Genomic DNA, 27,069 nt, shown 5'->3' with positions numbered 1-27,069 from the left:
GAAACAACATTCTTGTGCAGTCAGGAATCCGTCATGGTCCAAAAATATTACCTCACGAGTTGAAGAATGTAATAACCATGTGAGTGAAGACGAGTCTTGATGTTCACTATAGATAGTTATTGGTGTCTTCTATCGATGGTAATGTGGCATGTCGATAGACACCAGCGCTGGTCTCCTTCTTGACATGGAGACAGCAGCATTCAGACTGCCTTCCAACTCGTCGCACTGTACAAAAGTAAGCAAATATGAAGAAAACGGTGGGTCAGAAAAGGCTCAACAAGGCAGTTGAAGACTAGGATGGAGTTGATACCACCAAGCGCAATCCAGTTTATGACTTTAGTATATTAAACAAACTCAGTCATGTCATACACGTAAATAATACGCGGGAAATTGTACACAATTTCTGTGCACAAACACACCATTCCCTGATCTCCTCGCTCCCTGCCCACATATGCCTTTCCCCTGTCTTCTCCCTCTTTTCCATCACATATCCTTCCCGTTGTCTCCTCCCTACCTGCCTATTCACATCTGCCATATTTCCCTTATGCTGACACATGCCTTCCTCCATCTCCTCTCTTCCTGCCCACCCACGACCTTAACCCCTTTCTTCCCTCCCTGTCCACATATGCCCATTCCCCATCTCTTCCATCCATTCCCACAAACACCCCTTAAGCCATCTCCTCCTTCCTGCCCACACAAACACTCTTAACTTGTCTCGTATCTCCCTGAGCACACACACACACACACACACTTAAATTATTTCCACTATCCTTGCACACACATACAACCTTCACCCTTCTCCGGACCTACACGCCCACACACTTGCTCTGTTTTCTCCATCCGTTCATCCCCATCTCCCGCCTCCCTGCCCACACACCCACACATACCCTAGTTACCTCGTGGTTACCTTGTGTTGGTTTCTGGGCTTAGCGTCCCTACAGCCTGGTCATCGCCCAGGCCTCGTGGACGACCAGGGTACCCAGGGACGTGTATGCCTGTCCCCCCCCCCCATGGGGTGGGGAGACCCACTCTGGGATGGACGACCAGGGTACCCAGGGACGTGTATGCCTGTCCCCCCCCCCCATGGGGTGGGGAGACCCACTCTGGGATGGACGACCAGGGTACCCAGGGACGTGTATGCCTGTCCCCCCCCATGGGGTGGGGAGACCCACTCTGGGATGGACGACCAGGGTACCCAGGGACGTGTATGCCTGTCATCCCCCCATGGGGTGGGGAGACCCACTCTGGGATGGACGACCAGGGTACCCAGGGACGTGTATGCCTGTCCCCCCCCCCATGGGGTGGGGAGGCCCACTCTGGGATGGACGACCAGGGTACCCAGGGACGTGTATGCCTGTCCCCCCCCATGGGGTGGGGAGACCCACTCTGGGATGGACGACCAGGGTACCCAGGGACGTGTATGCCTGTCCCCCCCCATGGGGTAGGGAGACCCACTCTGGGATGGACGACCAGGGTACCCAGGGACGTGTATTCCTGCCCCCCCCCCCCCCACACACACACAGGAATGCAGAGGCTGGAAACACAAGTGTAACAGAAGCGACGTCGAATTGTTTTTGACAGCGACGCCTTGGTACAGTCGGCTTAATTTTCTACACACCACGGGGGATCAAGGGTTCGTTTCCCGTTCGGGACAATAAATGTTTGGGCATGTTTTCTTTCTCCTAATGCCCAGTTCACCTTGCATAAAATAGATACCTGAAAGTTTGGCTTCTGATGTTGTGTTGCATCCTGGAGAGAGCCAGTAGCTCGATAAAACTATTATTATTAACATTATTATATGATGGTGACAAAGCACAAATTCGGAAGTGTTGCAAGAAGCAACTTATGGTTAAAAGCGAATATTTGCAGCACACTTGGCTCGCAACAGATGCCAGCAGTGGTCACAAACGATTAAACCAAACAACGTTAACACTTCAGACGCTCGATTTCATCTACCTTAGTTAGGCTTTATAATACCATTTGCATGAATCCATTTTCTTTAACCGAACACAAGGTTCGTTTTCTCTTTCTCAGACACGTTTAAAATTAATAACGTTTTCTGTTGCGTTCACATTGTAATTTTATTTATATGTTAAAAACAAAGAAGGATATATTTTGATTTTGAGGATTATATTTTTGATCAGCGAACGTTAATGATCCAACGGCTCAAAAAATGGAACAACAAATGAAACAAACATCTTGATGTAATCTTATCTGCAATGCAGGCGATGAGTCACAATAACGTGGCTGAAGTATGTTGACCAGACCACACACTAGAAATTGAAGGGACGACGACGTTTCGGTCCGTCCTGGACCATTCTCAAGTCGATTGTGTCGATTGTTGATTGTGAGAACGAAACGTTGTCGTCCCTTCAATTTCTAGTGTGTGGTCTGGTCAACATTCTTATCTGCAATGTTATTTCAAGTATAAATGTTCAATCACAACATCAATACATTTAAAAGTAATTATAACAACATCCTTTCGGTCGGTTTAATCTATATTATTTTCTTGTAAACAAGTACAACGCTATATTTTTTACATTTTCTTTTACAACATTATTGAGAGAGAACGAAACTAACCCAAATTAGACGATGGGGTAACTACTAAAATACTTTTATAATTTGTTTTATATACAAGAGTTCTTACATTCTTGTACAGCCACTAGAACGCATAGCGTTTCGGGCAATTCCTTAATCCTAATTTTCCCACATGTCCACAGGAAGCAGCCCGTAGCAGCTGTCTAACTCCCAGGTACTTATTTACTGCTAGGTAACAGGGGCCTCAGGGTGAAAGAAACTCTGCCCATTTATTTTCGCCTTCCGCCGGGGATTGAACGCGGACCCTCAGGACTATGAACCCCGAGCGCTGTCCACTCAGCCGTCCGGCCCCCTTGACAGCATATGAATTTCATTCACTTACAAGCATTGGAAGATATCCTCGTACTATACACAAAGTTTACTTCTACATGCTAGTACACCAGAGTATACAGTATAATTATAGTGATTACATGTTATGCTTTTAATATGCATTTCTCTTAAACAAACAACTAACTATAAATTCGTGTAAATATACCAAAGTATAAACATACGAATGATTATGAACAAATTTCATTCACATGGGTTTTATGGGTCTCGAACCGGGGACCCAACGCGGTTATCCTGAGATCTTGAGGTTATCTTGAGATGATTTCGAGGCTTTAGTGTCCCCCCGGCCCGGTCCTCGACCAGGCCTCCACCCCCCAGGAAGCAGCCCGTGACAGCTGACTAACACCCAGGTACCTATTTTACTGATAGGTAACAGGGGCATAGGGTTAAAGAAATTCTGCCCATTGTTTCTCGCCGGCGCCTGGGATCGAACCCAGGACCACAGGATCACCAGTCCAGCGTGCTGTCCGCTCGGCCGAAGCGGTCCCCCAAATTACGACGCTCTATCGTAATTTTGTTATTATGATGTTTTTGAATATGACTTGACCTGTACTCTGCAATCCTTCAAATATAAGAATAATAATAAAGGTGAAGGAGTGACAAAATACATGTGTAAGTGTATTATTAAACCAAAGTTTCTGTTGAAACTTAGATCGTTTATCAAGGTGATGTAAACAATGTTATAAACAAACCTGGAGCTCCGATTGTGCCATCATAGTAATAATGGAAGATGTAGTGACGGAACTGATGGATCTATGTGGAGCTCTGAGGACAGTGTTGAATACGCGGCGGGAGGAGCTAAGGCAGATGAAACAACGTGTCCACCCTCAAGAGGAAGCAAAGAAAGAGAGCAGCATCAGGAAGTCTTCGTCTTGGAGTGTCGCTAAGGACAGAGGACTTAAGAAGACTGACAAGGCCGCCTACAGCTGTCCTAAAGACCTCAAATTCATTCACCGTGCTGGAAGACGGTGCTGTAGGGAGATTGCTGTTCACCCGAGAGACAAGACAACGAAGGAAGCGCTGGTAAAGGAAGTAGCTAAACGAATTTTGGTTGTTAGTGATTCCCAGGTGAGGTTTTTAGATAGCGCTTTTTGTGCCAGAGACAAGGGGGGGAACAGGTTAAGGGTTTGCTATACGGGAGCAGGAATTGAAGATATTGTAAACAACTTGAATGATATTATGGCTGGAAATGGAAACAAACCCAATATTTGTGTCAGTACCGGTGGAAATGATGTAGGACGAGCTAGGAGTGAGGCGCTGATACAAGGTTTAAGATAGCTATAGAATTATAGGAAGAGAGGAATCCTGATCATATGTGGCATTCTTCCAAGAAAGTGAGTTGGAAATGAAAGGTTGTCGAGGACACTTGGTGTCAATTGCCGACTGGACAAATATTGTAAATCAAATGCAATATCATTCACTGATATTGTAGGACCAATTCTGTGGAAGGAATGACAGGTATTCTCGAGATGGCGTTCATATATCTAGGTCTGGAGTTGTTGCTGTTACCACTGATACAAATATTGGGTTTGTTTCCATTTCCAGCCATAATATCATTCAAGTTGTTTACAATATCTTCAATTCCTGCTCCCGTATAGCAAACCCTTAACCTGTTCCCCCCCTTGTCTCTGGCACAAAAAGCGCTATCTAAAAACCTCACCTGGGAATCACTAACAACCAAAATTCGTTTAGCTACTTCCTTTACCAGAGCTTCCTTCGTTGTCTTGTCTCTCGGGTGAACAGCAATCTCCCTACAGCACCGTCTTCCAGCACGGTGAATGAATTTGAGGTCTTTAGGACAGCTGTAGGCGGCCTTGTCAGTCTTCTTAAGTCCTCTGTCCTTAGCGACACTTCAAGACGAAGACTTCCTGATGCTGCTCTCCTTCTTTGCTTCCTCTTGAGGGTGGACACGTTGTTTCATCTGCCTTAGCTCCTCCCGCCGCGTATTCAACTCTGTCCTCAGAGCTCCACATAGATCCATCAGTTCCGTCACTACATCTTCCATTATTACTGTGATGGCACTGTAGCGAGTAGATTATCCCAATAATATACTCGCTCCAAATGCATTGTTAATATTCCTGTCAACCTTTGGAGATGAATGAGGTGAGGCGTTGCCCGGGCAACACGGTGAGGAGTTGCCCGAGCATATAAGCAGCAGAATAGCAAACATTAACCAGAGTCTACTTTCAAGTGTGGTCTAGAGCAGACACTTGCGAGATACTGTACCGACGCTCAGTGCGCTCAACTCACACCAAAGTATCACCTGTGTACTTCTGTATATTTGACCAAATATATATATAGTATCTTAGTGTCTGTGTTTATTGTCACCATACTTTACGTAACAATAGAATCGTTACATTGGTGACCCAGTGAGTGAAAAAGAACACCTAGTCACAAACTAGATCTTCGTCATGGATTTATCTACCAGGTTTCCAGCATACAACGCAGATGAGCCAGAATTTTGATTCATGCAGATGGAGGCTATTTTCGACCTTCACGAAGTTTCGACGATACCCAGCCACGATGGACTACAACATGGACTCTCACTGGACCTCTACTGCTACTGTTTGCTGTGATGGAACGCTGCCAACACCCTCGCCACAGCTATGATTTTCATCGCGTCCATCTCTGCATTTTCATCTACTACGGCTTGCTGCTCCACGATCGTTACTCACTCATCTGACAGCCTCATCAATGATTACATCATGTTGGATCTACAGCTTGTCCTGCCGACTCTCCGTCGCTGCCAGGGCACTGCTTGTCCTACGCCCACGACAGCTGCTCTGTCATCAGATTCATCTACACGTTCACTGCAGTTTGATACTCGGCCGACTCAAGCCCTTTGCGCAGTACAGGACTTACAGCTTGCGTTTCCGACACTTCGTCGCCTTCAGGACAATTCAGCTCTAGATGTGATTACCTCGTTGTCCTAACTACGTGCCTACATTACCTCCTAATGTCCTGGTGCCCGAAGCCCATCCGCCCCGGATCTAAATGCTCCACCAGCGACCCAAGGACGCAACAATTATGCACATTCTTCTCTCCTGCTACACCGAGATTGTCCACACACTGCCTACATCTTTTGGTACCAGACTAATTTTTTGTCAACAATGTAGTACTCGGCGTGTACAGTCCTAATCAACCCAAGACGCTACAGCTTCGACACAGAGCAGACAGCAGACTACGACCTCATCGAGCCGCCACGCTCTCGCTCCCCGAGTTCAGACACTCACAATTCTCAATCGAGCCGCCACGCTCTCCCACATAGAGCTCCACGACTCCGGCCTCACTCAGCTCTCTGCTCTGCTCCAGGCTTCGTCTCAACGTCTGCGACACTGCTAAATCCAGAGACACATCCGCCGACTACGCAGTTCACTTTTCGACCACAGTTACCAGCAGCACCGCCACCTACGACAACGGACGATCCTGTACGACCACCCACCCTACAACCCCAGTTACCAGCCGCACCACAACCTGATCCTGCGACGACGGCGATCCTGTGCGACCTCCCACCCTACGACCCCAGTTAGATGACATCAGCGAAGAGGAGGAAGTTAACTTTGATGGTTATGTAACGCGAGCAGGGCGTACAATTCACCGACCAGCTAAGTTCCTTGATCAAGTATTTTTCCTTTCATCCCCTGGGAGGGGGAGTTCTGTAGCGAGTAGATTATCCCAATAATATACTCGCTCCAAATGCTTTGTTAATATTCCTGTCAACCTTTGGAGATGAATGAGGTGAGGCGTTGCCCGGGCAACACGGTGAGGAGTTGCCCGAGCATATAAGCAGCAGAATAGCAAACATTAACTAGTCTACTTTCAAGTGTGGTCTAGAGCAGACACTTGCGAGATACTGTACCGACGCTCAGTGCGCTCAACTCACACCAAAGTATCACCTGTGTACTTCTGTATATTCGACCAAATATATATATAGTATCTTAGTGTCTGTGTTTATTGTCACCATACTTTACGTAACAATAGAATCGTTACAGCACAATCGGAGCTCCAGGTTTGTTTATAACATTGTTTACATCACCTTGATAAACGATCTAAGTTTCAACAGAAACTTTGGTTTAATAATACACTTACATATGTATTTTGTCAATTCTTCACCTTTATTATTATTCTTATATTTGAAGGATTGCAGAGTACAGGTCAAGTCATATTCAAAAACATTTTTCGTAATAACAAAATTCCGATAGAGCGTCATAATTTGGGGGACCGCGTTGGGTCCCCGGTTCGAGACCCATACAACCCATGTAAATGGAATTTGTTCGTAATCATTCGTATGTATATTCATGAGTAAATTTACATAAATGTATAGTCAGTTGTTTACCTAAGAGAAATACATATTAAACGCATAACATGTAATCACTATAATTATACTGTATACTCTAGTGTACCAGGCTGGAGTAGTAAACTTTGTGTAGAGTACGAGGATATCTAACAATGCATGCAAGTGAATGAAATATTTATGATGGCCTTTTAGTAGTTACCCCATCATCTAATTTGGGTCAGTTCCGTTTTCTCTCAATAATGTTGTAAAAGAAAACGTAAAAAAATATAACATTGTACTAGTTTACAGGAAAAAATATAAATAAAGTTTACAAGAAAAAATATAGATTAAACCTACCGAAAATGTTATTATAATTACTTTTAATTGTATTGAAGCTATAATTGAACATTATATTCTTGAAAGAACATTGCAGATAAAGTTACATCAACATATGTGTTTCATTTATTGTTCCAATTTTTGAGCGATTGCATCATCAACGTCCGCTGATCATAAGCAATTGAAATATAATTCTTCTTAGTTTTTAACATACAAATATTTTTACAATATGAGCGCAACAGAAAACGTTATTAATTTTAAACGTGTCTGGGAAAGAGAAAACGAACCTTTTGTTCGGTTAAAGAAAATGGATACAAGCCATGGAAACATAAAGCCTAACTAAGGTAGATGAAATCGAGCGACTATAGTGTTAACATAGCTTGGTCTAATCGTTTGTGACTACTGCTGGCATCTGTTGCAAGCCGATTATGCTGCAAATATTCGCTTTTAATCATCCGTTGCTTGTTGCAACACTTCCGAGTTTGTGCTTTGTCACTATAGTATAATAATGTTAATAATTACAATTCATTTTGTCGAGCTACTGGCTCTCCCCCAGGATGCAACACCACAACAGTAGCCAAATTCCCGGGTACCTATTGTATGCAAGGTGAACTGGGCATTAGGAGAAAGAAAACGTACCCAACAATTTTTGTCCGGAATGGGAAACGAACCCGGGATCCCCCGTGGTGTGTTTAGAAAACGAAGCCGACTGTACCAAGGCGTCGCCTTCCCCCGGAACACCTCCCCGGAGCAGTATCACCACCGCCACCAGTCTTTTTCATCTGTCAAGAACAATTCGACGTCGCTTCTGTTACACTTGTGTTTCCAGCCTCTGCATTCCCGTGTTGGGGGGGGAGGGGGGGAGGGGGGGACAGGCATACACGTCCCTTTGTACCCTGGCCGTCCATCCCAAAGTGGGTCTCCCCACCCTTTGGGGGGACGGGAATACACGTCCTTGTGTACCCTGGCCGTCCACTTTTATCAAGGTTTGAATATCTTAAGAGCAGCGAGTTTACCGTAGTTGCTTAGCACGGGATACCGCCTTCCTCGGTGTCTCTGTCACTTAGGCATTCCTGTAGCATTCCTTGGAGCTCATTAAACGTCTTGGCACAAGGAAGTATTTACTGGAGGATTAGTCAGCCGATTGCACGCTTTTTGAGCTTGAAATATCGTTTAATCAGGCAAAAGAAAGCGGCCACAGGTGGCCAGATTTACAATAGTTTGATTATTTCAGCCGTGTCGTCATGGTGTTGCGATGCTTAATATGTCTCTATAACCTTCATTTTGCGCCTCGACAATGTTATTCTTCCTCTTACTAAATGGCCATACTCTCACAATGGGTGGCAAAAAGAAATATCTAATTACATTCCCATTCTCTGCCAAGTTACGTCCTCGACTCTACAGGGTATTGATATAAACAATCCTCTTATCAGCGTGATGGAACTGATAAGAGGATTATCAGACTAATATCAGACCCTATCGACTCTAACCAAGCATCATCAACCTTATTTATTTTTGTTTATTTACAAGAAGGTACAATGGGATTGTGAGATTACATAATATTGGCATTTTTATATTCTTGCAAAGCCAATAGCACGCATTGTGGTTTTGTTATTGTTTTCCTACATTTAGGATCCTTATTGTCCACTGCTGTGTCTCTGTGCTCCTCTCTTTGTCGAGTGGTGGTAGTATTATCACAGCAGAGATGTTGTACATTTCTGTTTCTTTATGTACTCTTTCAATCTTAACCGCCTGTATCACTGTATCTTTATAGTTCTATCGTTAGAATGGCAACTCCGTCGTGGGTCATTATATAGCAGGAGGTATTACCTACCTGCGTTACTGGCATTGTTGTTGACTAATTGTGTTACAGGCATTGTTATGTTATCTTGAGGTTATCTTGAGATGATTTCGGGGCTTTAGTGTCCCCGCGGCCCGGTCCTCGACCAGGCCTCCACCCCCAGGAAGCAGCCCATGATAGCTGACTAACACCCAGGTACCTATTTTACTGCTAGGTAACAGGGGCATAGGGTGAAAGAAACTCTGCCCATTGTTTCTCGCCGGCGCCTGGGATCGAACCCAGGACCACAGGATCACAAGTCCAGCGTGCTGTCCGCTCGGCCGACCGGCTCCCTGTATGCTTGTATTATTATAATTGCTTGTATTGTATTATGTTGTCTGCTTGTATTACGTAAGTCGTTATGTAACCTGCTTGTGCTCCAGGCATCGTTGTTACCTGCTTGGGGTACAGACATCACTCTGTTGCCTGCTTCTGATAGTCATCGTTATGTTACGCTGCTTGTGTTACAGGCATCTTTGTGTAACCTCTAGTGTTACAGGCACCATTGTGTTTCCTTTCCAGGCACCTGGCTGTTTTTGTGCCCCTGCCCTGTCAAATTTTATGTACCAATCCTGTCTTTTGTTGTGTCCCAATCCTAGCTGTTTTTGTGTCCGAATCCTAGCTGTTGTTGTATCTATCCTGTCTTCTTTTGTATCCCAATCTTAGCTGTATCCCTTCACTTCCCTCTTCATTGTCTTACCAGAAGAGATGGACTCAACAGAACAGTAACACTCATGTACTTTGTCTCGCCTCGTATTGACTTGTCTTGACTTCAAATCTCATTGACCTCGTATTGACTTCAAACTGTTGAGCTCACGGAAGTCTGTCACAGGGACCAGAGAACAATAGAGCAGTATGTTGTTGTTGGTGGTGGTTGAGGGGGCGACGACGAGCGAGGGATCGATGCCCCCCGGTTCCCCGATATCGGAATATAGCAGAGGGATGAGATCCCTTCAGTCTCCTCAGGCTTTACAGTGTTTTCAGGCCATTAATTTTATAGTCGCTTCCGGCCACGGACATGTATGAAGCGGAACAGTTTTGGTCCCTCCCACACTCCTCCTAAAACACTCAAGAGATTGTATACATATATTGATATAGAGTGACATCAATATATGTATACTTGATGTAGAGTATACATGATGTAGAGCATGATGATGATGTAGAATTGTTCACTTGATGTAGAGTAGTTTGTTGAAGAAATACAAGTCTGATGACTACTCACACAACTCCAGAAACAGTACCCAGAGTGCCATCATCAGGTGGTATATATATATATATATATATATATATATATATATATATATATATATATATATATATATATATATATATATATATATATATATATATATATATATATATATATATATATATATATATATATGCGGAAATCCACAGAGAAATATGAAATGAGGTGAAACGTTCACCTCATTTCATATTTCTCTGTGGATTTCCGCATAAAATGATCAGTGTTTTGTGATCGTCAATTGCATATATATATATATATATATATATATATATATATATATATATATATATATATATATATATATATATATATATATATATATGAGTTCCTATATTCTTGTAAAGCCACTAGCACGCATAGCGTTTCGGACCAGTCCTTAATCCTATGTTCCCCGGATTACGACGCGCCAAATCGTTTAACAACCCATTTTACTGTTGGATTAAACAGAAGCTACAGTTAAGGATCGACGTCCAGTAAATCCTCCCCGGCCAGGATACGAACCCAGGCCTGGTAGCCAACATCCTGTAACTGGGTGAGACTACCACACTCACCAGTCCACAGCCTGCCAGGATCATCACTACGCCTCACCAGTTCCTTCCAAGTAGTTTTAAAGTCCGTAAGAATATAGCAAACATTGAGAGGGGAGGGTGACTGAGGGATCGGTCAAATAGTACACTGGCGCGTCCCTCATGCATATATTTTCTAATTGCCTGGATTAGATAATGCTACGTTGGGTTGAATTAGGCTAAGTTAGGTGGGTTTGGGTTAGGTTAGGCTACATTAGGTGGGTCTAAATAGAACTAAAAATCCGTTGGCGAACAGTCTAATATGACACGTATGGGTCTCTGGAGCGGCCGGCCGGCCATCAGCGCGGCAGGTCCGCCAGCCACTCACTGTGGTGGAGGCGGACCGCGCAAATGTCCGTCCGGCTAGCTAAAGATACCGATGGCTACTGCACCGTGACCAATCAGGAACCAGAGATGCTCATCAAAGACTTCCTTCGTGGTCAGGATAACTGTAAAAGAAGCCAAACCAATCAAGAGAGCTGTTGTGGAGTAGCTTAACCAATCGGAGACGTGCTTGAAAATAGACGTTGTTTCCTGAAGATCAGTGAAGACTGGTTTATCTAAGAGGCGGCTTTGAGGCTGCTTTCATTCAGTGAGAGAATTCGGAAGAATAATTCAGCCCCAGAGCCTTGAAGCTCCTCTTATACTGACTCTTCTTCTTTAGAATTGCTAAACATTAAGCACTTTTCGTTAGTAGTAGTAGAATTATAGTAATAGAATTAGTAGAAGTATAGCAGCGGTAGTAGAAGTATAGCAGCGGTAGTAGAAGTATAGCAGCGGTAGTAGAAGTATAGCAGCAGCAGTAGAAGTATAGCAGCAGTAGTAGTAGAGTAGCAGAAGTAGAAGTATAGCAGCGGCAGTAGAAGTATACCAGCAGTAGTAGAAGTATAGCAGCAGCCAACCATCTCTGGGAGTCCCAGAGATCTACCCATATATCTGACGTAACACTTGTGCTCACCATCATCGAGTCATAAAGAGGATTTAGAAACAGGAAGATAATACAGTGAGATCCAAAATGGCTGATAACTTTTCGAGGAAAAGTTTTATGAATTTTGGTGTGAGATTAGAACAATACAAAGTTCATGCTGAATAATACCAAAATTTAGCAGGGGAAAGCGCCAAGCCATTACGATTATATAGCACTAGGAAGGGGTCAGGATAAGGATTTGGGATGGGACGGTGGGAAGGAATGGTGTTCAGCCACTTACGGACGGTCGGGGATTGAACGTCGACCTGCATGAAGCGAGACCGTCGCACTACCGTCCAGTCAAAGTGATTGGGCACTATTCCTTCCCCCGTCCCATCCCAAATCATTATCTTGACCGTTTCCAAGTGTTATATAGTCGTAATGGCTTGGCGCTTTCCCCTTCCATTGTTGGCCAGTAGCATCTTTCATTGTTCAGGTTGGTTATAATTGTATTTGTTATCACATGTGAGTGATGCAAGGGGAGCTGATGTTGGGAAGAAGGCAGGTCAGCTGTATATGTGTTGAAAAGTGGTGCTCCACTTTTCAGTTTGATTACGTCACCCATGTAGCTACCGAAGCTGTTTAGCTTCGGTAGCTACATGGGTGATGTAATCTATTCATAGTTCCGAAGCTGTTTAGCTTCGGTAGCCTCAGTTGTTTAGCTGTTCTATTGTGTATGAAGCTGCATTGTGTGGCAGCAAATCTCTATGGAAACCCTAGTTCAAATATCAGGAATTTTAGGCCTGTGTGTCAGACCTTGTCGTCATTTTTTTGTCATACCTTTGGCTATAGGTTCCTAGATCATGGCAATAGTTATACGGGTCCCCTGTGTGGTTTCTGAATCTATGATGTCTCATTTTATGCTTTGTTTCACTTCCATGTGCTTCACCTGTCCATGGTTCATGATTTTTCCGGATACTAATTCCTTTATTGTTAGTTTTTTTGGGGGACAGGCAGCCTGTGTATGTATATACGTTAGGTATATATTGAGGTCGCTCTAAAGTCAAACTCCCCACGATGGAACTCTATAACAGTTGACTAGCTTCCGGTTACCTTTTTAATAATAGGTGAACAGGGACATTAGGTGAAAAAACGTGCTCACTCATTTCTGTCCCGCCCGGGATTCGAAGCAGGAATTCCCGATTGTGATTCGAGAACAAACCAAACTGTACAACCTGTACTGTACCATTGTACCTGGTATCTCATGTAAAGAAATTAGTCTGTAATTTCCTTCGTGTACTGATGGTTCATCTGGTTATATGTTGATAGATCATGAACTATTCAATCTATTCATAGTTCATGATCATTAATCTGAGAGTGGAATTTTTTTAGGAAGGTGGGGAATAGTCGGAATGGAAGAGGTGTGTTTAATATTCGTATATTGATGGATTACCGTCACGGGGAAGCTTTGTCAACACCATGTACAGAGTAATCTCCTTACCATGATTTATCAGTGAGAAAATCAGTAGGATCTGTAAAAAGGATTCGAACCTATGCTCTGGGTACTCTTTTCTCTTGTCAATGCCACTGTGTTTTGCTAATGGCCGGCGCCTTGCTCTTATAACCTCTAAGTGTTTACTGAGTCTCTGTGATGGTTAGACGGTTCATTAGTGGCACTCATTGCAGAGGTCTATTGTCTACGTCCAAAGTAAAGTTGCAACTCTTGCAACTGCTCTCTGGGTAAGAGCAGTTGCTCACCAAACTTGCAATTGCTCTGTCACGATTGTGAATAATTGACATTTTACTCAGGATTTATTCTGAATATATTTTCCAACACTTTCTTAATTCTTGTTCTTGTTCTCTTGCGAGAGCAGTGTCCCTGGTGGTGGGGAAGGAAGGAGGCAGGGGGATAGGGAGTCGTGTCCCTGGTGGTGGGTAAGGTGGGGGCAGGGTGATAGGGAGTCGTGTCCCTGGTGGTGGGGAAGGAAGGAGGCAGGGTGATAGGGAGCCGTGTCCCTGGTGGTGGGTAAGGGAGGAGGCAGGGTGATAGGGAGTCGTGTCCCTGGTGTTGGGTAAGGGAGGAGGCAGGGTGATAAAGAGCCGTGTCCCTGGTGTTGGGTAAGGGAGGAGGCAGGGTGATAGGGAGTCGTGTCCCTGGTGTTGGGTAAGGGAGGAGGCAGGGTGATAAAGAGCCGTGTCCCTGGTGTTGGGTAAGGGAGGAGGCAGGGTGATAGGGAGTCGTGTCCCTGGTGTTGGGTAAGGGAGGAGGCAGGGTGATAAAGAGCCGTGTCCCTGGTGTTGGGTAAGGTGGGGGCAGGGTGATAGGGGTCCAGGCATCAGGGTAAACACGAGCAGCCAGAGTTGTGATGCCCCCCGGTGCATCCATCACCATGATGCTGGCACCTGGCCCTCAACCACTCTCAGGTAAATATAGACAAGGGAACACAGCCTCCTGCTGCTGCTACTGCTGCTGCTGCTGCGACTGCTCTGGTTACCTGTGTCCGCTGGCACACATGTATCAACAACACTTGTATACACGTATACACGTATCTCCTCGTAACTCATGCTCATGATACAGCATGAATTATGAGGAAAGGCTGCGTGAACTGCACCTCACGTGATTGGAAGACAAAAAGAGCTCAGGGAGACATGATCACCACATACAAAAATCTTAGGGGAATTGACAGGGTAGACAAGGATGGATTATTTAACACGGGTGGTACACGTACAAGGGGACACAGGTGGAAGCTGAGTACCCAAATGAGCCACAGAGACATTAGAAAGAACTTTTTTTTGTGTCAGAGTACTTAGTAAATAGAATACACTAGGAAGTGATGTGGTGGAGGCTGACTCCGTACACAGTCAAATGTAGATATGATAGAACTCGAGAAGCTCAGCAGTCTGTACACCAGTAAAATGACGGTTGAGAGGCGGAACCAAAGAACCAGAGCTCAACTAGATGAGTAAAACTAGGTGAGTACACGTGTTGATACACATCTGCTGCGTCCAGTCCTCAAATCAAACGTTTACCATTGTTAGTAATAGTCTTGCAGACTCGGGAAATATTTGTCGAAATGAATACATGTTTAGTTGGCGGTAAACAAAGAAATTGTCCATTTTTCCTCCATGCCGGACTTTGTCCTGGTCAGAGAACAGCACGGACTGATCCCGCCCGAAGGCTCAACATAGCCAAAGGTGACTATGTTAAGCCTGGCGCATACTGGGTATTAGTATTTATAGAAGGAATTAAAAGCGGAGAAAGAGGCTTATTTCTGAACACACATTAACCAGAACTGCTTTTATGTACTGCAATGTGGCAGCTTTTGCAAGCCTGGGTAATGTTAGGGCTGAGTGCGTCCCTTACCCAGGGTTAAGCCTAGCTAGGTGACTCCTGCTTTCCTGGGACCTGAACCCTACGTGGTGCCTGGCCGAGACACACCACCTCCGTCCCTCCGTGTATTTCAGGTCCAAGGTTGTGTCATGATACTTCAGTATCTCGAGTATTCACACGTGTCCTAATACAAGGATATACACACACGTGTCCTAATACAGGAATATAAACCCAACTGTATGGGAAAGGTTTATGGCATTAGAAGAACTCATGAATGAGGAATTAGGGAACGCCATTACCACAGTAGACCTTCGGGAAACCATGCATGAACGAGTGAGAGGCGATGCAAAAACGCAGGAAGAGCTTGAAGAGGAGAGAAGGAAAAGAAATTCTGACACTGAAAGAAGACACAGACACTGCCTTCTCTGGGAAGGCAGCTTCCCTGTGAAGGCTGCTTCTCTGTAAAGGCAGCTTCTCTGGGAAGGCAGCTTCCCTGTGACGGCAGCTTCTCTGTGAAGGCAGTTTCTCTGTGAAGGCAGCTTCTCTGTGAAGGCAGCTTCTCTGGGAAGGCAGCTTCTCTGGGAAGGCAGCTTCTCTGTGAAGGCAGCTTCTCTGGGAAGGCAGCTTCCCTGTGAAGGCAGCTTCTCTGGGAAGGCAGCTTCTCTGGGAAGGCAGCTTCTCTGTGAAGGCAGCTTCTCGGAGAAGACAGCTTCTCTGTGAAGGCAGCTTCTCTGTGAAGGCAGCTTCCCTGGGAAGGCAGCTTCTCTGTGAAAGCAGCGACAAGTATTACAAGACATGGTAGACATAACAGATGAGGTTATTAAAGAACTAAAGGTAAATCCTAACAGGAGTGACAACCTCCACATTGCAACCTTGAACCAAGCAGAAGAACTGAAATAAATAAATTGCAAAAGGGATGCAAGTGTAAATAGGTTACAGAAAACAATAGAAACGGTGAAAGATAAAGGGAGGGCGGAGTGAGAGGAGGTGGGATTGAACTTTGGAGAGTAAAACTGGTAGTCATGGCAGACATATACTTCTTAAAGCAGCACGTCACAGCACCAACAAGAGTAAGAGGAGACAACACACCAGCATCACTGGACTTGATGTTTTCATAAAATGCAGCAGGTGTTGAAAAATAAAAGAGTATGAGATGCCTCTTGGTAGCCCACTCCATTGTCAGGCTTGAGTACATAGTGGAGCTGAAGAAATTGGTTACACGAAGAACTCCGTTGAAGAAGAGAGATTACCGACCTGGGGACTGTAATAGGATGAGGGATTTTATGGGGAAATCCAGTGGGAAAGAGAAATGGAAGGGAAGAGAGCAAATGAGATGATGGAATTCATTGCTGGGAAATGTGTCGATGCAACGGAACAGATTATACTACTCAAGAAGGAGTTGGATGAACAAATTAAAGTAAACCACAAGTTCAATAGACGATGCAGGGAGCTAAAGAAAGGAAAAAAAAGCTTGGAAAAGAAGTACAGAGAACTGGGAACAAAGAACAATAGAGAGGCACTGAAGAGAACAAGGAATGAATACACCTGAATTAGGAGAGAAACCGAGAAGCAATTTGAAAATGGCATTGCTGCAAAAGCTAAGAAACAAGAACAGTTGTTCTATAGCGTATAAGGAGAAAAACGAGTGTGTGAGAACATGTACTCAGACTGAAGAGCTCTCGCAGAGAACCATAGTGGGAACCAAGAGAGCAAGATGAAAGGTCGGAGGAAATACTGGATGACATTGTAGACACTGTGGAAGAGGTGAAAAAAATCCTGGGGAAACTAGATGTGACAAAATCAATGGCGCCAGACCTCATCTCACCGTGGCTGCTCAAGAAGGCTGCAGAAGTACTCTGCCGCCCGTTGTCTAAAATTATTAATAAAATACTTGAGACAGGAAATCTCCCAGATGTCTGGAAATAGGCAAATGTAGTCCCAATATTAAACAAATGGGACAGAAAGGTGGTACTAAACTACTCATCAGTGTCATTGACAAGTATTCCTTGTAAAGTGCTGGAGAAAGAAATCAAGTCGAGAATAGTGTAGCATCCGCAGAAGATCGACTTTGTGACAACATATCAGTGTTGATTTTGAAATTAACAAGGTTACTAAAATAAGACCGGAAAAGGAAGGCTGAGTAGACAGCATTTTTCTAGGCTGTCAAAAAGCTTTTGTCATTGTTCCCCCGTGAAAGACTGTTGTATAAGATAGAGAGGCAGGCTGTGATAGCTGGATAGACACTGGATTGGGTAAGGGAGCGTCTGAAGGACAGAAAGCAAAGAGTCACAGTCAGAGAGGAAGTTTCAAGCTGCAGGAATGTAACAAATGGGGTCCCACAAGGCTCTGTCCTGGGACCACTGCTGTTCCTAATTTATGTGATTCACAGTTGCCACAGCTATTCACCTAGCAGCCACCTCCACAGCTGTCACATTTGTACACCCAGTACTCACCTCCACATCTGCCCCAACTCTGAGTGTGTGTACTCACCTATTTACTCACCTATTTATTTGTGTGTGTGTGTGAGGGGGGAGTTCTTCCTCCCATGTCTATTTAAATTTATTTTCCTCCTCCGACAATTCTCGTACATAATCGACGCAAAATAGGTAGCAGTGAATTAATAAATAACTGAATAAATACCATGAAATAAAGCAATTGAATATGTGCTGCAAACAGTGCACGTCTGCCAGATGTATCCTGCATGCTGCCAAATTTCTACCTCAAATAAATAACTACTCCATTACTAACAAAGCGGTTGGTGTACTTTCTGTGTAGCTCAACATGACCCAGCAAACATATACACAGAAAGAATCAAGGTGTGAGACGCACGCCACAGATTAGGCATATAACTGAACACAAACCCACGTTCATAAGTACAGAGAAGTCTGCTAATCCGGTGAATCAATGTTTTTTTCCCGCAATATTTTGTCTCTTTGGTCTTGACGTGTCTCCTTGCACTGTCTCACTCTCTCTCTTATATGTTAGTGTTCTCGTTGTCTTATATGTTAGTGGTCTCGTTGTCTTATATGTTAGTGGTCTCGTTGTCTTATATGTTAGTGGTCTCGTTGTCTTATATGTTAGTGGTCTCGTTGTCTTATATGTTAGTGGTCTCGTTGTCTTATATGTTAGTGGTCTCGTTGTCTTATATGTTAGTGGTCTCGTTGTCTTATATGTTAGTGGTCTCGTTGTCTTATATGTTAGTGGTCTCGTTGTCTTATATGTTAGTGGTCTCGTTGTCTTATATGTTAGTGGTCTCGTTGTCTTATATGTTAGTGGTCTCGTTGTCTTATATGTTAGTGTTCTCTTTGTCTTATATGTTAGTGTTCTCTTTGTCTTATATGTTAGTGGTCTCGTTGTCTTATATGTTAGTGGTCTCGTTGTCTTATATGTTAGTGGTCTCGTTGTCTTATATGTTAGTGGTCTCGTTGTCTTATATGTTAGTGGTCTCGTTGTCTTATATGTTAGTGTTCTCTTTGTCTCGTTATCATTGAAGGATTTGTTTCCGTACTTTGAGTTACCGTGTATGATGCCTTGTGTTGCTGTGTATGATGCCTTGTGTTGCTGTGTATGGTGCCTTGTGTTGCTGTGTATGGTGGCTTGTGTTGCTGTGTATGATGCCTTGTGTTGCTGTGTATGATGCCTTGTGTTGCTGTGTATGATGCCTTGTGTTGCTGTGTATGGTGGCTTGTGTTGCTGTGTATGATGCCTTGTGTTGCTGTGTATGGTGCCTTGTGTTGCTGTGTATGGTGCCTTGTGTTGCCGTGTATGGTGGCTTGTGTTGCTGTGTATGGTGCCTTGTGTTGCTGTGTATGGTGGCTTGTGTTGCTGTGTATGATGCCTTGTGTTGCTGTGTATGATGCCTTGTGTTGCTGTGTATGATGCCTTGTGTTGCTGTGTATGATGCCTTGTGTTGCTGTGTATGATGCCTTGTGTTGCTGTGTATGGTGGCTTGTGTTGCTGTGTATGATGCCTTGTGTTGCTGTGTATGGTGCCTTGTGTTGCTGTGTATGGTGCCTTGTGTTGCCGTGTATGATGCCTTGTGTTGCTGTGTATGATGCCTTGTGTTGCTGTGTATGGTGCCATGTGTTGCTGTGTATGATGCCTTGTGTTGCTGTGTATGGTGCCTTGTGTTGCCGTGTATGATGCCTTGTGTTGCTGTGTATGATGCCTTGTGTTGCTGTGTATGATGCCTTGTGTTGCTGTGTATGGTGCCTTGTGTTGCTGTGTATGGTGGTTTGTGTTACTGTGTATGGTGCCTTGTGTTGCTGTGTATGGTGGCTTGTGTTGCTGTGTATGGTGCCTTGTGTTGCTGTGTATGGTGGCTTGTGTTGCCGTGTATGATGCCTTGTGTTGCTGTGTATGATGCCTTGTGTTGCTGTGTATGGTGGCTTGTGTTGCCGTGTATGATGCCTTGTGTTGCTGTGTATGGTGCCATGTGTTGCCGTGTATGGTGCCATGTGTTGCTGTGTATGATGCCTTGTGTTGCTGTCTATGGTGCCTTGTGTTGCTGTGTATGGTGCCTTGTGTTGCTGTGTATGGTGCCTTGTGTTGCTGTGTATGGTGCCTTGTGTTGCCGTGTATGGTGCCATGTGTTGCCGTGTATGGTGCCTTGTGTTGCTGTGTATGATGCCTTGTGTTGCCGTGTATGGTGCCTTGTGTTGCTGTGTATGATGCCTTGTGTTGCTGTGTATGGTGCCTTGTGTTGCTGTGTATGGTGCCTTGTGTTGCTGTGTATGGTGCCTTGTGTTGCTGTGTATGGTGCCTTGTGTTGCCGTGTATGGTGCCTTGTGTTGCTGTGTATGATGCCTTGTGTTGCCGTGTATGGTGCCTTGTGTTGCTGTGTATGGTGCCTTGTGTTGCTGTGTATGGTGGCTTGTGTTGCTGTGTATGGTGCCTTGTGTTGCTGTGTATGGTGCCTTGTGTTGCTGTGTATGGTGGCTTGTGTTGCTGTGTATGATGCCTTGTGTTGCCGTGTATGGTGCCTTGTGTTGCTGTGTATGATGCCTTGTGTTGCTGTGTATGGTGCCTTGTGTTGCTGTGTATGGTGCCTTGTGTTGCCGTGTATGATGCCTTGTGTTGCTGTGTATGATGCCTTGTGTTGCTGTGTATGGTGCCATGTGTTGCTGTGTATGATGCCTTGTGTTGCTGTGTATGGTGCCTTGTGTTGCCGTGTATGATGCCTTGTGTTGCTGTGTATGGTGCCTTGTGTTGCTGTGTATGATGCCTTGTGTTGCTGTGTATGGTGCCTTGTGTTGCCGTGTATGATGCCTTGTGTTGCTGTGTATGGTGCCTTGTGTTGCCGTGTATGGTGCCTTGTGTTGCTGTGTATGGTGCCTTGTGTTGCTGTGTATGGTGCCTTGTGTTGCTGTGTATGATGCCTTGTGTTGCTGTGTATGGTGCCTTGTGTTGCTGTGTATGGTGCCATGTGTTGCCGTGTATGGTGCCATGTGTTGCCGTGTATGGTGCCTTGTGTTGCCGTGTATGGTGGGTGCCCCACTGCCCGCCCTCAGCGGCTCGGAGACGCTAAGGGCGGGCAGTGAGACCCAGTAATCGAGGTCTCGAAATGACCACAATAATTCTTAGTGAGACACTTAAATTAGAACCATGTGTTGGTGGGACGGGAGAAGCGGGGTGGATGATGAGGGGTTGACTGGGGAGAGTTAAGAGTGAGAGGTGAGGAGTGAGAGGTGAGGAGTGAGAGGTGAGGAGTGAGAGGTGAGGAGTGAGAGGTGAGGAGTGAGAGGTGTGTGTAGAAAGATGCCCTTCACGTGTCACCATAAGTTTGCCAGGTGGAGACAAGCGCTGCCTTAGCCTCTGGGGTGGGTGGGTGGGTGGGGGGGGAGGAAGAGTGCCAAGAAAGTGCAGTAGGGTGACACTAGTAGGAAGGAGGGTGCCAAGGAAGGACAGGAAGGGTGGCACTAGGGGGGCCTTCACCTCCACCAGTCTCAGGAGAGGAGACAGAAGTCAGGAGGGAAAGCCTTGACCGTTAAGCCTGCGGACAAGACTCGGCCTCAACACCTGACTTAGTCTTTGTGTTCACGGCCTCAACACCTGACTTAGTCTTTGTGTTCGCGGCCTCAATACCTGACTTAGTCTTTGTGTTCACGGTCTCAACACCTGACTTAGTCTTTGTGTTCACCTCCTCAACACCTGACTTAGTCTTTGTGTTCGCGGCCTCAATACCTGACTTAGTCTTTGTGTTCACGGTCTCAACACCTGACTTAGTCTTTGTGTTCACGGCCTCAACACCTGACTTAGTATTTGTGTTCACGGTCTCAACACCTGACTTAGTCTTTGTGTTCACGGCCTCAACACCTGACTTAGCCTTTGTGTTCACGGCCTCAACACCTGACTTAGCCTTTGTGTTCACGGCCTCAACATCTGACTTAGCCTTTGTGTTCACGGCCTCAACACCTGACTTAGCCTTTGTGTTCACGGCCTCAACACCTGACTTAGCCTTTGTGTTCACGGCCTCAACACCTGACTTAGCCTTTGTGTTCACGGCCTCAACACCTGACTTAGCCTTTGTGTTCACGGCCTCAACACCTGACTTAGCCTTTGTGTTCACGGCCTCAACACCTGACTTAGCCTTTGTGTTCACGGCCTCAACACCTGACATATACATGTGGTGGAAGGCGGACAAGCGACAGAGGTTGCCCCGGGCATCCCGGGAATGGACAGTTAAATGGGAATGAAACTTTTGTCTAAGAGGTTAGACAAACTTTTACCTGGTGAACAGATGAATAACTTGCCAGGATAGAGAAGCTAAAAATATGAAAAGATAAGGAAATTAGGTATTGCAGGGTAAACTGAAACAAATTTATTTTTTACAGATATATGAAACAAATATTAGCGATCATGCTGGATCATTATTATTCTGTCGTTCCTATTCTTTATGTCTCACCTCCTCCTCCTCTTCCCTCACGACCCCTTGCTCCCCCTCACACTGGCGTCCCCTCACACTGATGTCCCCTCACACTCACGTCCCCTCACACTCACGTCCCCTCACACTCACGTCCCCTCACACTCACGTCCCCTCACACTCACGTCCCCTCACACTCACGTCCCCTCACACTCACGTCCCCTCACACTCACGTCCCCTCACACTCACGTCCCCTCACACTCACGTCCCCTCACACTCACGTCCCCTCACACTCACGTCCCCTCACACTCACGTCCCCTCACACTCACGTCCCCTCACACTTACGTCCCCTCACACGCACGTCCCCTCACACTCACGTCCCCTCACACTCACGTCCCCTCACACTCACGTCCCCTCACACTCACGTCCCCTCACACTCACGTCCCCTCACACTCACGTCCCCTCACACTCACGTCCCCTCACACTCACGTCCCCTCACACTCACGTCCCCTCACACTCACGTCCCCTCACACTCACGTCCCCTCACACTCACGTCCCCTCACACTGACCGTCGTCCTCTCAAGCGTGTCACCATCTGTCACATCACTGGGATAACACTTGTCACCTGTCATTCACACTCTCATCACCCTTGATGGCCTCTTGTGATGCTCAGGCTTAATTGGCACTTATACCCCTACACCTGCCTGGCACCTATACCCCTACACCTGCCTGGCACCTATACCCCTACACCTGCCTGGCACTTATACCCCTACACCTGCCTGGCACCTGTACCCCTACACCTGCCTGGCACCTGTACCCCTACACCTGCCTGGCACCTATACCCCTACACCTGCCTGGCACCTGTACCCATACACCTGCTTGGCACCTATACCCCTACACCTGCCTGGCACCTATACCCCTACACCTGTCTGGCACCTATACCCCTACACCTGCCTGGCACCTATACCCCTACACCTGCCTGGCACTTATACCCCTACACCTGCCTGGCACCTATACCCCTACACCTGCCAGGCACCTATACCCCTACACCTGTCTGGCACCTATACCCCTACACCTGCCTGGCACTTATACCCCTACACCTGCCTGGCACTTATACCCCTACACCGGCCTGGCACCTGTACCCCTACACCTGCCTGGCACCTGTACCCCTACACCTGCCTGGCACCTATACCCCTACACCTGCCTGGCACCTGTACCCATACACCTGCTTGGCACCTATACCCCTACACCTGCCTGGCACCTATACCCCTACACCTGCCTGGCACTTATACCCCTACACCTGCCTGGCACTTATACCCCTACACCTGCCTGGCACTTACACCACTACTCCTGCCTGGCACCTATACCCCTACTCCTGCCTGGCACTTATACCCCTACACCTGCCTGGCACCTGTACCATACCTGGCACGGTAGGTTTACGGTTTCTGTTTTTCACTTTTTTCTCAGCACTTTAGAATTCAGTTAGCATAAAATGGGAACTATATTCTAGGTAAAACAGTCGACACTTTGTAAGTTCAAGCCATAGTTTCTAGAGGTTCTTTAATTTTTGAAGGATGGGATGAAATTTGATAATAATTTCATTGGAGAAAAACACTGTTTTTACGTTTGAGAAAATGTGGCAATAGTTAATTTTTTGTAAGTATTAACGTCGGTTGATAGACGTTAAAGGATGAGTTGTGATTGGGGGGATGTTAAAGGGATAGTTGAGGTTGGATTGATAGATGTTTGAAGGTTGAGCTTTGATTCGATAGATTGAAGATTGAAGATTGATAGATTGATATGATTGATTGATAGAGAAGATTGAAGGGGGAGTTGTGACTGGGGTGAGTGATGCTGAATGGAGAGTTGTGAGTGGAGTGACAGACGTTTTAGAAGGGTGAGTTATGAGTGAAGTGGTACATGGTGAAGGGAAAGTTGAAATTCAAGTCTCAGGTTCTGCGCCAGGTTCAATGTGCTGGTGTTAGTGTTCCAGGGTGTTATGAGTCAGGTTTGTTCTGTCATTCAGAGAGTTCAATCCTTAGTGTATCAGAAGGATAGTGACAGTTATACGAGATATTGGGTTAAAGTCTGGAGGAATCACAGTCCTTTCCTTAGATACATCGAGTCATAACTTTGAAGAACACTACACACCCAGCAGTTTACTGGGTGTGTTTAAGACTTCAGATACTGAGTATCAGATATAAGGTTTCAAAAATAGGGCTCCTTGTTTCAGACCTCATATATAAATATTCAGGTTTAATTTCACACGCAAGATTGAAAAGTTTAAAATTGATGGACTCGAGCTACTTCTTCGTGTTCCAATTTTAAGTTTCCTTCTTCCATGTATTCGTTTATATATTTAGCCTGTGTTTTTGCATTTATTTTATGAAGCGCCGTGTATTCCTTTACGTCTGCACCACAGCAGCGCTCGGAACATTCACTCTGCCTGTCTGCTGTGGCATCGAATGGGGAAGGGAGCTGGCGTCAGGCCAGGAGAAAAGGACAGACGAAAGAGTGCTTAGGGAGGACGAGGAGGAAGTCGAAAGCGAGTGAGACAATTTCTCGAGGTTCGTGTGTGAGAGGAAGTACGAGAAGGTATTTGGCCTCGGGCAAGGTCCCTGTGTTTACTAGGTGTACCAACTTAACATGTTACCAGTTATCAGGTGTACCAACTGTTGAGGTAGCTAAAGGAAGGTGTGCCACTAACAGGAGACCAACACAATAGGTCAACTGTGTTGCGAGAACACAATAATGAAGAGTAAATATCACAGTTGATAACACTCACCTGTTCTTATCACACGTTGGACAGCAAGTGTTCCTTTTCTAATTAAGTGGACTTTTAATGTTAATTTGAGAATGACTTTGATTCATTGGCCAAAACACTCACAGTTTACACCTCAGACAGTTTACACACTGACAGTTTACACACTGACAGTTCACCCACTAACAGGTGACAGTTTACACACTGACAGTTCACCCACAAACAGGTGACAGTTTACACACTGACAGTTCACCCACTAACAGGTGACAGTTTACACACTGACAGTTCACCCACAAACAGGTGACAGTTTACACACTGACAGTTCACCCACTAACAGGAGACAGTTTACACACTGACAGTTCACCCACTAACAGGAGACAGTTTACACACTGACAGTTCACCCACTAACAGGAAACAGTTTACATACTGACAGTTTACCCACTAACAGGAGACAGTCTACACACTGACAGTTCACCCACTAACAGGAAACAGTTTACATACTGACAGTTCACCCACTAACAGGAGACAGTCTACACACTGACAGTTCACCCACTAACAGGAGACAGTTTACACACTGACTGTTCACCCACTATCAGGTCATAGTTTACACACTGACAGTTCACCCACTGACAGGTCACAGTTTACATACTGACTGTTCACCCACTATCAGGTCACAGTTTACACACTGACAGTTCACCCACTAACAGGAGACAGTTTACATACTGACTGTTCACCCACTAACAGGAGACAGTTTACACACTGACAGTTCACCCACTAACAGGTGACAGTTCACCCACTAACAGGTGACAGTTCACCCACTAACAGGTGACAGTGGGTGCCATAGACAACTGTCGGCAAGAATTTAAGAGTAGAGGACAAACCTTCAGCTGAAAATAATATTAAAATAAACTTCTCCTTGTTAAGTGAAGTTTCGTTCATTCAATAACTTATGTAATTAAGATAATGTAATCGGGTGTTTTCTCCACCTTTCATGGCCCCACCCTGTGCTGCCAACACCCTGAAGACCATCCCTAGGGTGAACACCCTGAGAACCAGCCCTAGGGTGAACACCCTGAGAACCAGCCCTAGGGTGAACACCCTGAGGACCAGCCCTAGGGTGAACACCCTGAGGACCAGCCCTAGGGTGAACACCCTGAGGACCAGCCCTAGGGTGAACACCCTGAAGACCAGCCCTAGGGTGAACACCCTGAGGACCAGCCCTAGGGTGAACACCCTGAGAACCAGCCCTAGGGTGAACACCCTGAGGACCAGCCCTAGGGTGAACACCCTGAGGACCAGCCCTAGGGTGAACACCCTGAGGACCAGCCCTAGGGTGAACACCCTGAGGACCAACCCTAGGGTGAACACCCTGAGGACCAGCCCTAGGGTGAACACCCTGAAGACCAGCCCTAGGGTGAACACCGGTGTTTTCCCTACATTGCAAAGACAAGACAAAATTATATACGTGTATGCCCTAACATTGCAAGCGTTTTCTACGTCTGGATCATCATATAAATCAGGGGAAACTTAAATAATCGTAAAATAATATTGTTTTACCGCACAAGACAATAAGTAAAGGTCGTTTGTTGCCAGTAACGAACCAGCCTTGTCCGAATTAACCATTTATTTCGACGCTGGTTAAACAGTCTCTGGCAAACTCAAGCTGCCGCAAACACAATTCGGTCTTGGCACTTCAGATGGTCACGTCTCGTCCAATCACCGGCGTCCCAAGAAAAGACGACTCGTCTCCTCCAATCCCAGCAGAGTTGCGAGCTCCGTGGCCAGCTGTGCTGACGCCCGCCACAACAAGACGCTGATCTTGATAATTTAGGAGGAATCCGCACGACTTTTCAGCAGTGTATTTGAGTGTTGTGATGTCGTCTCCAGAGGTGTTGACTTGTCGTCCAGGAGGTGTTGACTTGTCGTCCAGGAGGTGTTGACGGTATCGTCCAGGTGTTGACAGTGTCGTCCAGGAGGTGTTGACAGTGTCGTCCAGGAGGTGTTGACGGTATCGTC

The 27,069-nt window shown here is 45.7% G+C and overlaps 3 protein-coding genes across 3 annotated transcripts in view; 1 reads left to right on the top strand and 2 right to left on the bottom strand.

The window, feature by feature from the left end:
- LOC123759707 (uncharacterized) overlaps positions 1–27,069 on the top strand; it is a 79,353-nt gene that overhangs the window by 6,245 nt on the left and 46,039 nt on the right. The window lies entirely within an intron of this gene.
- Positions 18,892–20,877, bottom strand: LOC138360664 (uncharacterized). The gene has a single exon (XM_069320328.1). It carries the CDS (start codon positions 20,875–20,877, stop codon positions 18,892–18,894), a length of 1,986 nt encoding a protein of 661 aa, XP_069176429.1.
- On the bottom strand, positions 21,417–22,055 carry LOC138360648 (uncharacterized). Its single transcript, XM_069320327.1, has one exon. The coding sequence runs from the start codon at positions 22,053–22,055 to the stop codon at positions 21,417–21,419; it is 639 nt and encodes a 212-aa protein (XP_069176428.1).

Source organism: Procambarus clarkii, chromosome 8 (assembly GCF_040958095.1).
Source record: "Procambarus clarkii isolate CNS0578487 chromosome 8, FALCON_Pclarkii_2.0, whole genome shotgun sequence".
Lineage (NCBI taxonomy): Eukaryota > Metazoa > Arthropoda > Malacostraca > Decapoda > Cambaridae > Procambarus > Procambarus clarkii.
Note: the sequence above shows the minus strand (reverse complement) of the source record. Positions and strands in the feature narration are given on the sequence as shown.

Coding starts and splice junctions, on each gene's coding strand:
- LOC138360664 (XM_069320328.1), bottom strand. CDS start 20,877: ATGGCACCATACACGGCAACACATGGCACCATACACAGCAACACAAGG.
- LOC138360648 (XM_069320327.1), bottom strand. CDS start 22,055: ATGTATATGTCAGGTGTTGAGGCCGTGAACACAAAGGCTAAGTCAGGT.